At 35.7% G+C, this 14,387-nt stretch overlaps 2 protein-coding genes across 4 annotated transcripts; one reads left to right on the forward strand and one right to left on the reverse strand.

The window, feature by feature from the left end:
• The first annotated feature begins 909 nt into the window (after positions 1-909).
• LOC126695610 (F-box/kelch-repeat protein At3g06240-like) lies at positions 910-7,057 on the forward strand. The gene is made up of 3 exons (XM_050392428.1): positions 910-2,441; positions 2,767-2,797; positions 6,289-7,057. Exons 1-3 carry the CDS (start codon positions 1,072-1,074, stop codon positions 6,874-6,876), a joined length of 1,989 nt encoding a protein of 662 aa, XP_050248385.1. The 5' UTR covers positions 910-1,071; the 3' UTR covers positions 6,877-7,057.
• Positions 7,058-10,658: 3,601 nt separating this feature from the next.
• LOC126695612 (F-box/kelch-repeat protein At3g06240-like) lies at positions 10,659-13,835 on the reverse strand. 3 transcript variants are annotated; one of them, XM_050392430.1, is made up of 3 exons: positions 12,358-13,835; positions 11,974-12,004; positions 10,659-10,904 (listed from the first exon to the last, which is right to left on the reverse strand). In XM_050392430.1, the coding sequence occupies exon 1, from the start codon at positions 13,721-13,723 to the stop codon at positions 12,371-12,373; it is 1,353 nt and encodes a 450-aa protein (XP_050248387.1). In that variant the 5' UTR covers positions 13,724-13,835; the 3' UTR covers positions 10,659-10,904; positions 11,974-12,004; positions 12,358-12,370. The 3 variants fall into 3 exon arrangements, with proteins under 3 accessions (XP_050248387.1, XP_050248388.1, XP_050248390.1); XM_050392431.1 differs by having other exon boundaries at positions 10,659-11,860; XM_050392433.1 differs by lacking the exon at positions 11,974-12,004.
• Positions 13,836-14,387: the final 552 nt, after the last annotated feature.

A 14,387-nucleotide genomic window follows, 5' to 3' on the forward strand; every position in this document is an offset into this window, starting at 1 on the left:
ACATCAATAGGGAGGGCAACTAATTTTGATACTATCTAGTTTATCAAAAACTTAAATTATACAAATTATTGCAGCATTAGAATAACAAGCCTTTTTTTTTTTTTCAAAATTTTAGTTGTAAAACCAATTTCATACTTGGATTTTCAATTTATATTGATTGTATTAGTTGGTTTACACAATATACATTTTATAAATATTTTAAATTATACAAGAAGTGTAAAATTTTTTGGCACCAAAAATTAGAAAATGTTTCATTAGCTCATTTTTAAGATCACTACTAAAAATAGGAAAATAAAATAGCTTTTCAAAAAATATTTTTTGAAAAACAACTAGAAAGATGTTGAAACAAATAGAGCATAATACTAGATTCACAATACACTTATCAGACACATGATTTAAAAGTAAAACCCACCATTTTAACATTTAAAAAGCAAAAAACAGTTTTTTAAATTAGAGTAATGTTAAGTATAAAAAAAATTGGACAAATTTTTCACACATGAGCCAACCAATAACCATGGAGACCACTTTTACCGGCCAAAATGAGTATTTGCTCCTTTTGCCAAAACTTTTTAGCAAAATGTCACTATTTTAAAATTATTCAGTAAAATGCCCATGTTTTAAACTCAATTTTCTAAAAATTGAGTTTTAATGAAAAACTTGATTTTAAGAAAATCGAATCATGTGAAATCAAACTAAAAAAAGAAAAAAAGAAAAAAGAAAGGAACTCAAGTTCCATGTAAAATTCCTTATATTACTTGATTTTCATCAAATTGAGTTTTTTTTATTGAAACTCAATTTTTTAAAAATTAAGTTTTAAAACAGAAGTACTAGATAATTTCATAATGGAGACATTTTACTGTATCTTTTGGGTTGGATAAAAGGAACAAATGCACATTTTGGCACACCTTTTCCTCTCACAATTCACAAACAATCCCGCCACCCGCAAGTGTCAAATATTTTATCTTTAGCCTTCTTTTTGTTGTCCTTCTTCCCGGCAAACGGAAACAAAACCCTCTACAGTCTGTGCATTTTGTACCAAGACTTCATTTGGCTGAGGCTGACAAAGAAACAATGTCAGACTATTACCCAAATGTTATTATCTTCGATATCCTGTCACGGCTGCCGGTGAAGTCTCTCATCAGATTCAGGTGCGTTTCTAAGTCCTGGTTCTCTTTAATTTCCAGCCATGACTTCAACACAGAGCACCACAATCGGACTCTCTCAAACACCACCAAAGACTCACCCTACCTTCTCTTTAGTCATTACGATCTAAAAATGAAGAAAGTGCGCTTCGCTTTTCTCTCTTCTGATGATCCATTCCCTCTTAAACATTTTTCCAAACACATAGACTGCAAGCTGAAGCTGGGTGTCAGCGATGGCGGCCCAATCCCAGACCCTCCCAATCGGCGTATTCTTATGAAACAAGCGGAAAAGAGAGGGTTTTTCGCATACCCATCAGATTTTGTAGAGTTACCTTCCCCATACCAGAGCCCTATGAACAGATTGTTCATAGCTGGTTCATGTAATGGCCTAGTTTGTCTGGCGGATGTTGCTCCCAGTGGCGACCATGTCGTTTTACTAATTCTCTGGAACCCTTCTATACGTAAAGCCATATCCCTTCCTCCAAGCCCTGTTGTTAATGTCCCAGTTTTTTATAAGGCTGTGGACCATCTGGGGTTTGGCTATGACCCCATAACTGATGATTACAAATTAGTGAGACTTGTGTACCTTCAAGGTGGCTTTAGTCATAATGAATATGAAACAGATCCACCCACAGTTCAAATTTATACGCTTCGCACTGGTGCGTGGCGCACCATTCCCGGCCGTGGTTCTCGGTTTATAATTGTAGAGAAGTTCTCTTTGGGGTTTGTGAATGGATCAGTACACTGGTTTGCGGAGGACGATAATGACAGTGACGATGATGATGATGACGATGCCATGGTACGCAATATGATCATCTCATTTGACATAAAGGATGAGGTTTTTCATGAAATGGCTGTGCCTAAGTGTCTTGAAGGAAGGTTGGAATTGAAGATGAAGGTCGCGGTGCTTGGTGGGTTGCTTGCACTTGTCCCCTGTAACACTGATCTAGATTTTTCAGTCCCCTGTTACTCAGTTTGGGTGATGAAAGAGTATGGAGTAGTGGAATCTTGGACCAAACTATATGATATTAAGGTTGGCGAAGACTTAGAGAGTGTGGTAGGTTTTACAAAGAATGGTGAAGTTCTAGTGAGTATGGCTGGAAAGTTGCTTTCTTTCAATCCCAGTAGCCAACGAACTTTGAATGTTCACATTCATTCTGAATATGTGTCATTTTATTTGGATACTTACATGGAGAGCCTTGTCCTATTGAATGTGGAAGATGGTGTTCTGCGAAAGCAGGCAAATTCACTGAGTACTAGTAATGGAAGAGGTGAACATGAAGAAAAACGCAAGATAAGGTATGCTAATTTTGCTTTGTTGTATTAGCAGTAACACGATATTGAGTTTTCCACAAGTTTTTGTTCTGGTCTTAGGCTATGTTTTTGAGACTGATGGGCTTATTGATAATCAACATAGAACTCATATGGAATCATAATTGAGCCGATTATAATTTTTGTTGATAATTGAGTCGATTACTGTGATAACCTTGCATCTTATAAGATTAAAACAACAAATTATGAAGGGCCTAACAGTGTCTTCATCTTCATTTCCTCAATGAGTATCTCTTTTCTTTTGTTAACATTGGCATATGCTGTCTCTTAAATGGGTTTACTTTCTTTCCAGGTTGGGGTCAGTTTTAAGTAAGCAGGAAAAGGTAAGCTATCAACACAAGTTATGTAATTATTTTTAATAGTTGGTTACATCTTTGTTTATCATTGACAGATGTTGTCCTTTTTATTGTATTTTTTCCTTCGCCCATTGGGGTGAAGGCAACTCCACTCTTGTTATGTTTTCACACTATTGAAGCCTTTGTGTTGGATTTTCCCTAAAACTTGATTAAAGAGTATGTAAGGCTATGTTTGGTTTTTTTATTTCCATCACTCAATTCCCAAATTTTGTAGGCCCGTGCCACCTCAAGTTTGCTTGTTTGGTTTAGTTTTTGTTCTCAATTCCCATAACTTATTACTCAAAAAATTGAGTTAAAATCATGGAAACTGAGAGCACATTTTGTGAGTTTTCGGGTTATAAGAAGTAAGAACTAAGTTACAGTGGCAAACTTGTAAAAAAAATAAAACCGCTGGGACACACACTCATGACTTTCCTCTATCAAGTTAGACCACACTTAGGAGCCCCAATGACTCTTTTGGAGTTGCTGAAAACTTAGTGAAGTCTCATTACTCCAAGCATACACACTCTACTCACCTCAGAGGACTATAGCCTTGCTCATTGCACACACAAATTAGAAATCTCATCTCTCTCTGGGTCTTGCATCCAAAGAGGGGCTCCTCCCTTCGATCTCTCAATCTATCGGTCTCGCGGTCTTCCCTATCAAGCTCTCTTTGATCTCTTGGTCTCTCATCTCTCTCAGCTGCAGTGTTTTCGGACATCTGAGTTTAGGTGAACACAAATCTCTCTCTCTCTCGCGCGCTCTCTCTCCCTCTAATTTCTTACTCGCCTTCAATTTCTGAAATCGGAGATCTGTTGCTCTATCTAATTTCTTGATTCTTATTTTGATAATTTCTTTTTGGGGTTTCTTTCTGTTTGCTCCTTGTGCTTTAACTTTAAGGCTCTTTAAAAGTTCTTTATTTGAAGTTTATGCTTTTAGTTTTCATTATGTTTTTCCCCATGTGATCAACTACTGGTTTGTTTAATTTTTTCCTTTTCTTTTGGTTCTCTCCTTTTCTTTGTAACACCATATGAGGGAAGCAATAGGTAGCTGTATGTTGGAGTGCCTGAAATGTTTTTATGTTGTTTATGAGCTGCAAGATAATACCAAGCTTACTTTAATTAAGCCATGTAGTTGAAAGGGGGAAGGGAAGATGGCCATATAATTGTATGAGGCCAATTATTGTTGTTTTTGTTTTTTGATAACCAATTATTGTTGTATTTCTTGATGTCCTACCCTTCTAAGAATTGAAATAGACTAATACCTCTGCACTTCTTTCAGCTGTATCGTACACTTGGCTTATTAATGATCAGAAAAATGGATTTTAACAAAAGCATCTGGTTAATCTATTGGTGTATCTTACACTTGGATTTTTTTTCCCACTTTTCTTGTTCTTTATTTTTTGTCTATTGATAACACTTACTAATTCTCAAAAAAAGGGCATGCCCACGTACTTAGGGATTCTTAATTTGTGTGTTTTTGTCATAGAGAATGAGCTTGTAGAGATTAAAAGAAGAACTGAAATAACAATTCACAGAGAATTATAGTGAAATAGGAACTGGTAATTGATAGAGAAAAGAAGAAAGCAAAACAAGACAAGTTGGGCAAAAATAAAATACTAACTTTGAATAAGGGACCTGATGTATTATTTACAAGAACACGTAGAAGGCATGTATAAGGTTGTTAGCAATAAGCAATAAGCATGCAACACATGATTTGGAAAAGGACCATTGACAATGAAGTCCTGTTAAAATTTGATTAAAACTTTAGTCTTTTTTAGTCATACATGGTGAATGGTTAACTAATTGTGTGCTTCATATCATTTACAGCTTTGGTATAGTTTTACAATGTTCAATATACTTATTGAAATACAGGTACTTTTAGGAAATATTGTCATAGCTATTTACAACTTTTATCGTCAGGTAAAATCCAAAAAAAAGGGACTTTCATTGTAGGGTGGTACTATCTTCCAAAAGCTGATTTCCTCTGTTTTAAGCTTTGTTAATGTGCTTACCAAATAAAAATTTGTCAAAATTTCATAACACTTTCTTTTGACTTAAAAGAATAGAGGAATTCCATACTAGAACTACCCCTTACCAACTATGAAAGGAGGGGTTTTGTAACAACTAAACAAAATTGTTTGATTAATGGTTATTTCATATGACAAAATGCTGTAAAAGGAATTGTGGCCCATGATTTACTCTTCCACTAAAATAATATCACCAATCCTTATATTTATATTGATGCAATCTCAGCCATATAATGTTAAATAGATTTTTATGATCTTATGTGAATACAAATGACCATTATAGTTAAATGTGGAGAACATCATAAGATCCAAATCAAGAATTGTCCTTTTTGTTTTGTCCATACAATTGATAGGGATCCTTAATTTGTGTGTTTTTGTCCAGCTCCTTTTTTCCCATTCTGTGAAGTTCCATTATTTATTTCTTCCTTCTTGTTGCTTGCATGGAGCTTGTATTTTAATGGAATTATCAGGGTTAATGATGGCTTTGATGGCTATGCCCTGTTTTAGTTTTTCCTCTTTGTGATCAATCTAGGATTTTGCCACACACGAACTTTACGTGGTTTTGAGTTTCAATAAGTTTTAATGCCACAACAAATTTCACTGTAATTGGCTTATCATTTAAATAAATTTGTGATGTTTATAATTTTTACTGCACTATTTTTTTCCCTATTAGTTGATTTAAGAATAATTACAAAATGAAAAGGGAAAAGGTTTATCATCTCTTTTACTGCTATGTATAAGTCTGTTTGGTAGTTTTTTTTTTCCTTAAAGGATTACAGACCACAATTTAATGTTTGTATTCCTTTTGTGTATACATATAGCATTATATACATTAATTGTCTTCTTTAGAGTAGAGAGTATCGTCTCTGGATTGTGCAGCATCATTTTAAGTACTTGGATTTCTAGAGAGAAATCAAATGCACATGGTTATGTTGTCATTGTCCATGGTGAGTTCTCACATGATTGTCTATGTGGTGGTTGTGACGTTCTAATGACCATGTGGGATATTTGTATTAGATGACACATGAATCACAGGATGCAGATGAGAAAATGTGGCCTCTTCCATATAGAACAGATTTTTATTGACATTATGTTGGAAGAACAAGTCAGAGAATATGGAACATATTTTTTTTAAGGGGCCTGTTTGGGAATTAGTCACAAGAGCTCTTAATGCTCAGACTGGGAATTTCGTCACTAAGAAAGTTATTCAAAAGCATAATGGGCTTAGGCAAAAACAATGCAAGTGGTCTCTATTGTTGAATCATACAGGGTTGGGGTGGGATGAGATAATACAAACAACACAGATTGTTATTGGCACTGATGAGGTGTGGGGGAATGTGGTTGTGATTAGTTCATTACTGCATTTGGTATTTGCATATCTTGGTGTATGTCATTTAAATCTTTGTCAATTACCTGTTTTTTGACTTAGTCTTATACATTTTTGTTGTAGGTAAATCCTAAAGCATCAAACTTACAGAAGAATGGATGTTTGAAAGCCCTTCAAATTTCTTCTAACACACCAGCCCCAAACAGGGAGGAAAAGCGTGCCCTAGATGAGGAATCTGCCAATAATGGTGTTCCTATTCACTTGGATAGTGATGGTTGCTACACTCCAAACATGGACAGTCTACCTCAGACTGTGAATGATACAAATATTGAGAACCAAATCCAACATGCTAAAAAACGTCCCATCCAAGATACAAGTGGCAAGGGGAAGAAGGTTGCCAAGAAAGAGGATAGGATAAGTGAGGTGACTACTATAAAGGAACATACTGCAATGACAACAGAAAGGTTTCATGCTAGAAGGGGAAAGGCAAGCAGTAGCTTTGAGCATTTTGCTCAATCAGTCGGTGGTGGTGATCCTTACTCCCTATCGAAAGCTATTGACGTCCTAAATCAGTACGAATACCTTGATAACTACTCATATGTTAAGGTCACCAAGGTTCTTCAACAGAAAGAGGATAGACTGGTGTTCATGGGCATGCCAGAGCATAGGAGGAAGGCATGGATGGAGGAAATTGCGCACCCAAAGGATTGATTACATTTGTTGTTGTTTGGTTATGTAATTTGGTTTTCATGGATTTAGATGTACTGTTTAAAACATATGTATTGTTTCTTGAACAAACTTGGATTGTTGCTTATTTTCTTGCTAAGTTGAACACTTCTATATTTATGTTATTTCTTGCTAAATGTAGTGAACTTTGCGCGTTGGTTTGTCATGTTCATTTGCCGTTATGTATATTTTTCGTTATGTATATTAGGAAGTGATTTAATAATTCTTGAATAAACTTGGATTGTTGTTTATTTCTTGGATTGGAAAGTTGAACGCTTTTATATTTATGTTATTTGTTGCTAAATGTAGTGAACTCTTTGCATTGGTTTGTCATGTTCATTTGTTGTTATGTATATTTGTATCTCTGTATGTTAGGAAATGAGTTTATAATTCATGTCATCTATACATTTTACATTATCACAGTAAATATTGCCTATCAAGACGTTAATAACATATAAGAAAAATGCAATTTTATCAAGAAACATTATGTGGAGAAGGTGACAAAATTGTTAATCAAGCAACTCATTCTTCTACACAAACCTCTCCTCCCAAATCATCACCAAGATAGATTGAAGTGGACTGGAATGAACTGATGTGGATCAAATGAACTAATGTGGGTTGAATTTACATTTACAATCATGTTTTTGTACATAGACCTTTTGTAATCAAACTAATTGTCCATTTAAAATATACTATCAAAGAGGTTTACAAGATAAATTTAGGCTTACATAACCACACCTCCATTTGAGATTTACTCATTCATAGTTCATGCTAATATCCATGGGTTCTAATTAGTACAACCCGTCCGTGTATAAAATACAAAGGCCTAGTTCAAATTATTGCTACATGGATTACGGAAATAGAAGCATAACATACACAATTACCGCAACCCCTCTAAATATGAAGTTCTTTTAGCCTTGCATTAATTTGGACCATATCATGCAAGGTTTTCATTTCTTCTCTAATTAGATGAAGCTCACTTGACAATTCCTCAGGATCATCCCTACTTGCGAAAGTGGAAGGCGCATTGATGGGGGCAAACACCATTCAAAGAATTGACTTTTCCCTTCGTCACAACTGTAGTAGAGCTTGTGCTTGTTCATTGCGGTTTCGAAGGGCTTTATAGATGCTCTAACTCCACAGTGGCATCTAACATCACGGAATCTAATTACATCATATATGCCTTCATTAACACTTAACAGTTATCTGGTCATTTGCAAAAATACTTCATGTTTCAACCTCCATAGTGTAATCAAATTCTCTCTTGAGAGGAGATCACCCATAATTTAAACTAAAAAAATAAATAAAATGCAAAACCAGTAAACCTAATATGAGAATACTTGTTCCACCTATTGACAAACAGATAAGATCACCAACCTCCTCCAAGCAAGACTTACAGAAAGAACTTTCTTGATTAGTACTTACTTCATGGAAATATTTAGGGAGTAATAAATAAAAATGAAGAAAATCTATATCTTCTTGTTTTGCTAAATTTCAAGTACGAAGTAGTAGGGTACTGCACCTATTATCAAATGGCTAAGGTTGGAGTTATTTGTTTGTTCAAGGTACGGAACCATTCTCTTTCTTACTGTTATTATTTTGTCAGTTATAAAAGAGGAACCTAGTACGCACAAAACATTGTACCATAGCATGCCATACCTATCTGCTTTTAACCAAAGCCACCCAGAACCTTTTATTTGTTATTGCCTGATCGGTAGCAAAGAGAGAGCAGAGAAACACAATGTTCTATCTGATATGTTAATTTTCTTGTGTAAGCGCATAAACAGAACAATGACTATTTTAAAATAAGTGACATCTTCTTTGGCATTTAATTTTTTAATTATTATTATTAAAAAAATAGACAATATATTATGGAGAGAATGAAGGCTAAAATCTCCTCCTCCCCCCCCCACCCCCCCAACCATTGATGCGAATTGTAACAAACAATCCACTCACTTTTTCATCCCACCAATCAAGATCCATCAACAAACTCTACAAAACCCCATGTAAATCTCTAAAAAATCCAAAGGAATATGTGGGACTAATGGTCCATTTGAATTGATGGGGAAGGAGGGGTAGTAGAGTAGAGTTTACCCAAAATTAGTTTATTTTCAGCCAACTCTACTCACTCCCCTCTACTCCGCTCCTTCTCCCCTCAAACCAGACAAACCCTAAATGATGCTATAATCACATAACTATACCATCCCATCTATGGTAATGACAAAAATTCTTTGTTTTTGTTTATTGCATGGCCTCCGGCTGATACACACACACGTTGGTGTTGCTAGTTTCGGATGATCTTGATTATATTGCAGCAAAAGGCCAGCTGAAAATGAGTCCGAGAAAAGCTCAACATGGTAACTAGACCATCTCTTCAACAACCAATTTGGTCCCTGAACCCACACAAAAGCAAGTTGCATTTTGGAAAAACATAGGCCACTAGAGAGAGGAGAGGACTATACCATATTGCAAGCACTGTTCACCATCGACGTGTTTAAAATTGTTCTTCTCATCAATTTGTGGCGTTGGTGGCACTTTACGATATAGGCAATTTAAGACAATGAAATTTTCCTATGTTTGGGAGTTAATAGTTTACAAAGAAATGGAATAAAATTTATAGAATATAAAACAAAATAAAGAAATTACATATTGAGTAGAATGCACATAAACCCCCTCAAATTTGGGTAGTTGCAGTTACACCTCATGTATCTTTATTTTAACTAATTTACTACTGAAACTTCACATATGTGCCAAATATCTTTGAACGTCGTCCAAGAAGCTAACATCCTAGTCATGTGACACACAAATGGATTGGAATTGGTGGGTTTCAAATTCTAGTTTCAATCAATGTAGTTGAGTTGAGTAAGGTAAACAATTGTTAGCAGCATTTGAGGGGAGAGCTTATCACTGTGAATGTGATTGCAATTTTGAGGATGAAGGAAAATATTACTTATAAGAGATTTTTTTTTCTTTCTTTTTGGGATTAAAAACATTACTAGATTTTCTATAGGGGCTAGTTGTTCCCAAGTGATTTTATGTTGGACTAGATTTTTTTTTTTTCCTATTAAATGTCTATTCTATTTGTATATTTGTATTTTCCCTATTCTATTTGCAAATTACTGAAGCACTTGTAAAAAATAAAAATCTAAAAGATAATTGAGGGATGCTTCTTCATAATTTGCTAAATAGCACAAACTCTATTTCCAAGTAATATGGGCTCCACTGCTTGCGAGTTGCTTGGAACTCAAATTTGACAAACTCGAGGGCCCGTTTATTACTGTTGGTGTTTAAACAACATTACACGTATTTTTGCACACCTTTTTAATTACACGTATTTCCACAAAATATAAACAACGTTATTAAAACAACATTATCAAATAGACCCTCAATTTCTCAAACTCAAGTTCCAAAAAATATGCTACATAACTAATTTGTCATGATGCATTTTTGCTAAAATTGTGCTATTTGGCAGATTTAGCCCTCATTTCTAGGTCTAAATTCAAAAACTTAGCCAGTGTCATTCCTGGTTGTGCCTACAGTCAAAATATATTTAAAGGTACCACTTGAATACTTGATAAATTTCATGTTTCAGCACTTCTTTAGAAAGTTCAATCAATTAAATTAGCTCTTTAGTGCCTATCACCTCAACGCAAAGGCAGATGACGTTGGGCTGCAATTTTAGTTGAAAACCAATCTTGCATAAGAATCAAGGCAAAACGCAGAAGATTCCCCACTGAAGAAAACATCTGATTTTGACATAATTCCGATAGGATAGGAGGACACAATCATTATATTAGATCAAAGTAGAGGAAGTAAAAAAGTAATACCTAATAAACTGTTCAAACAAGCTTAAAAGTAGCTAATTGTTTGAGTGTCCTAAAGATAGTCAAAACTATGGGATACAAAAGGGGTACAAAAGTTGGCTGCCCAATGGAGCTAAGTGATCAGCACACCTATTGGCTTCTCTGCATATATGCTTCACAAAAATATGTCAGTTCGTACCAAGTAATTTCCTGCAATCAAAACCAAAGTGTTGTAACATGGCAGGATTTGTGAATGATTAGTTAGAAAATTATATACCTGAAGATAGTCAATTTCAAGAAAAAATTGGGAAAACCAAGTTCCAAGCTAGAATTAAGCCTTCCCTAACTGCCCTAATTCCGCAATAATGCAAGTTGAATGTCCTAAATTTATAGAAAAATTTATTATCCAATGGCCAAAGTGATCTCTAATAATGGTGTGAAGAGAATTAATATCACATGCACAATAATAGAAGTCTAAAGCATGTTGAATGATAGCGTGCATTATATCTCATCAAGAATCCTAATTAGTTTCTAAATATTCTACATCATGGTGTCCACCGTAGCCCCAAGTTAATGCATGTGTTACGCATCTAATCTTTACTCAAATAAAAAAAAAAAGGCTACAGAATGAACTACTAGATGGAAATAGAACAATAGCATATGTGTGTAACATAGTGGAAGTTTTACATTTTATAGTCTTTTTCATTTTTCACATAATACAAACTAAGCTTGAGCAAAACTACCCCTGCAATTTGCCAATGGGCTCTAGCTCAAGTGGCACTTCCTCTTACAAGTGCTAGGAGGAGGGTGAAGTCATGGATTCATAAGAAATAGCAGCACGACAATTTTCTTTCATATAGTATTATGACTTAACCATGGTAAATTGAGCTTCTGCAAATTTTCATTAATCCATGAACAGGATCTATATAGACACATAAAGCCATTGACTGATACGTCTCAATCAGAAAAGAATCAACTAATCAAAGTCCAGTGAAAAAAAGGGGTGGGGGGGAGGCATTTGATAAAAACACTATATTTTTGCCACAGTATCCCCAGGCGGCCAGGTATACCACATAGCTCTTAATCTAATTTTTAGGGAAAATTTCAACACAAATGATTCAAGAGCGTGAAAACATAACAAGTGTGGACTCACCTCCACCCGAACCCTAATAAGAAGGAGAAGCAAAAATAAAATTAAAAAGACAACATCTGTCAATGATAAGCAAAGAAGTAACTAACTACTATAAATAATTACAGGACTCGTTTGTCAATAGTTTACCTTTTCCTGCTTTCTTAAAACTGACCCCAACCTGGAAGCACAGTAAACTAATGTGAGAGACTACAGAATGCCAATATTTATAATAGAAAAGAGATATCAAGTGAGGAAATGAAGATGAATACACAACTAGGCCCCTTTAAAATTTTTCTATTATATAAGATGCAAAGCTACCAAAGTAATCCAGTCACTTAGCAACAGCAAATCTAATTAGGATTTCATATGAGTTTCATGCTGATTATCTGCAGATAAGTCCATCAATAACAAAAACATATGCCACTACCGAAAACAGAAAATTGTGGAAAACTCAATATTGTATTGGTGCTTATACAACAATGCCAAACTAGCATAATGTAAGAAAGAAAAAAGTAGCATAATGTATCTTACCTTTTACTTCCTGTTAATCTTTGTCCTTACTAGCACTAGACGAATCCTCCTGCCTTCCCAAAGCACCATCTTCCACATTTAGTAGAACAAGGCTATCCATATAAGTATCCAAATAAAGCGAAGCTGGTTGGGCATGGATGTGAGGATTCAAAGTCCTTCGGCTACTGGGATTGTAAAACAGCAACTTTCCATCCTTGGTCACTAGAGCTTGACCATTGTTTGTAAAACCGACCACCCTCCCTAATCCTTCCCCAACATCAATATCAAACATCTTAGTCCAAGATTCTGCTACTCCATACTCTTTCATCACCCACACTGAGTACTGCTCTACTCCTAAATTCCATCTGTTGCACGGGATAAGCGCAAGCGACCCACCAAGCACCGCGAGATTCATGTTCAAATCATACACTAATTCTACACACTTAGGCACTGCCATTTCATGAAAAATCTCATCCCCGATATCGAATGTGAAGATCCCATTGCGAAACGTATCATCATCATCGGAATCATCGGAATAAAGTCTGATATTTTTTTCAGTTTCCGCGAGCCAGTGGACGGAGCCATTCACAAACACCGAGTCAGACTGCTGTACAATATGAAACTGAGAACCAGGGTCGGGAATAGTACGCCACACACCAGTGCGAAGCGAAAAAATGTGAATCAAAGGTGAAATATTTTCCCTAGTATGTTGATTACCCCAACCATAAAGGTAAACAATTCTCACTAATTTGTAATCGTCGGTAATGGGGTCATAGCCGAACCCATCATGCTCCATAGGCAAATAGGAAAATGGGAATTTCACGGCAGGTCTCGGAAGGTATATTGCTTTACGAATAGAAGGGTTCCAGAGAATTGGAACAATGTCATAGTCGGTGTTACTGGGAGTAGCATCCAGTAGACAAACAATGCCGTTCGATGAACCAACAATGTCAATGAATTCCTTTTCCAAGTACTTGAATGGAAAATGCAATTCAATGAAATCTGATGGATATGCGAAAAAGCCTCTCTCTTTCATTTGTTTCTTTAGAACAAGCCGATTGGGAGGGCCTGGGTTTGGGTCGCTGTTGCTGACACTCAGGTTCAGCTTGCAGTGTAGGTGTTTGGAAAAATGGTTGCGAGGGAATGGGTCATTGGAAGAGAGCAGAGCGAAGTGCTCTTTCTCCATTTTTTCATCGTAATGACGAAAGAGAAGGTAGGGTGGGTCTTTGGTGTTTGAGAGAGTCCGATTGAGGTGCATTGCGATGAAGTCATGGCTTGTGATTAAAGAAAACCAGGTCTTAGAAACGGACCTGAATCTGATGAGCGACTTCACCGGAAGCCGTGAGAGGATTTCGAAGATAACAACGTCAGGGAGATAGTCGGACATTGTTTTTTAAATTTTCCCTGCCAAATGAAGAGAGTGAAGTCGGACCAATAGCCACTGAGAGAGAGACGGCGCGAGAGAGGGTTTGTGGGGAGGTAAAGGTTAGTAAAAATCATTCATTTATAAGGTCGTGGTTAGTTTGATGACTTTGATCCCTATATTTTTATTTAGGTAAATTGCATAATTAGTTTATATCATTTATATCATATGTCACTATGGTCTCTAAATTTTCAATAGTGTCAATCTAGTCCCTAACCTGTTAAGTATTGTACCAATTTAGTCTCTGCTGTTATTTTCTGGATGAAAAAATCTGATGTGTCAAATGAAATAATAAAAAATAAGTTTCCATGACACATCAATTGCCAACTGTACCACAGTATCAGATTTAAAAAAATAAAACTAAATTAAAATGTTCAATGAGTTAAATCTCCCTAAATGGTTCTAAAATTTGAAAAATTTCTAAAAGTTTCTAATGATGCACGAAAATCAGTAGGCTAAATGCTCCGAGCTGGGGTGATGACTTGATGACCTAAAGAGAAAAAGAAAGACTGTCAAGGGTGACCGTTGTGAACCGGCCAAGGACCCTTCGACCGTTAAGTCATTTTTCTCTCTAGAACACAAGGATGGTGATTTTATGAATGGTAGAACTTACCTTGGTTGAATGTGA

The sequence above is a fragment of the Quercus robur genome, chromosome 8 (genome assembly GCF_932294415.1).
Source record: "Quercus robur chromosome 8, dhQueRobu3.1, whole genome shotgun sequence".
Lineage (NCBI taxonomy): Eukaryota > Viridiplantae > Streptophyta > Magnoliopsida > Fagales > Fagaceae > Quercus > Quercus robur.

Coding starts and splice junctions, on each gene's coding strand:
- LOC126695610 (XM_050392428.1), top strand. CDS start 1,072: ATGTCAGACTATTACCCAAATGTTATTATCTTCGATATCCTGTCACGG. Junction 2,442..2,766: donor GAAGAAAAACGCAAGATAAG/GTATGCTAATTT, acceptor CTTTCTTTCCAG/GTTGGGGTCAGTTTTAAGTA. Junction 2,798..6,288: donor TTTTAAGTAAGCAGGAAAAG/GTAAGCTATCAA, acceptor TTTTTGTTGTAG/GTAAATCCTAAAGCATCAAA.
- LOC126695612 (XM_050392433.1), bottom strand. CDS start 13,723: ATGTCCGACTATCTCCCTGACGTTGTTATCTTCGAAATCCTCTCACGG.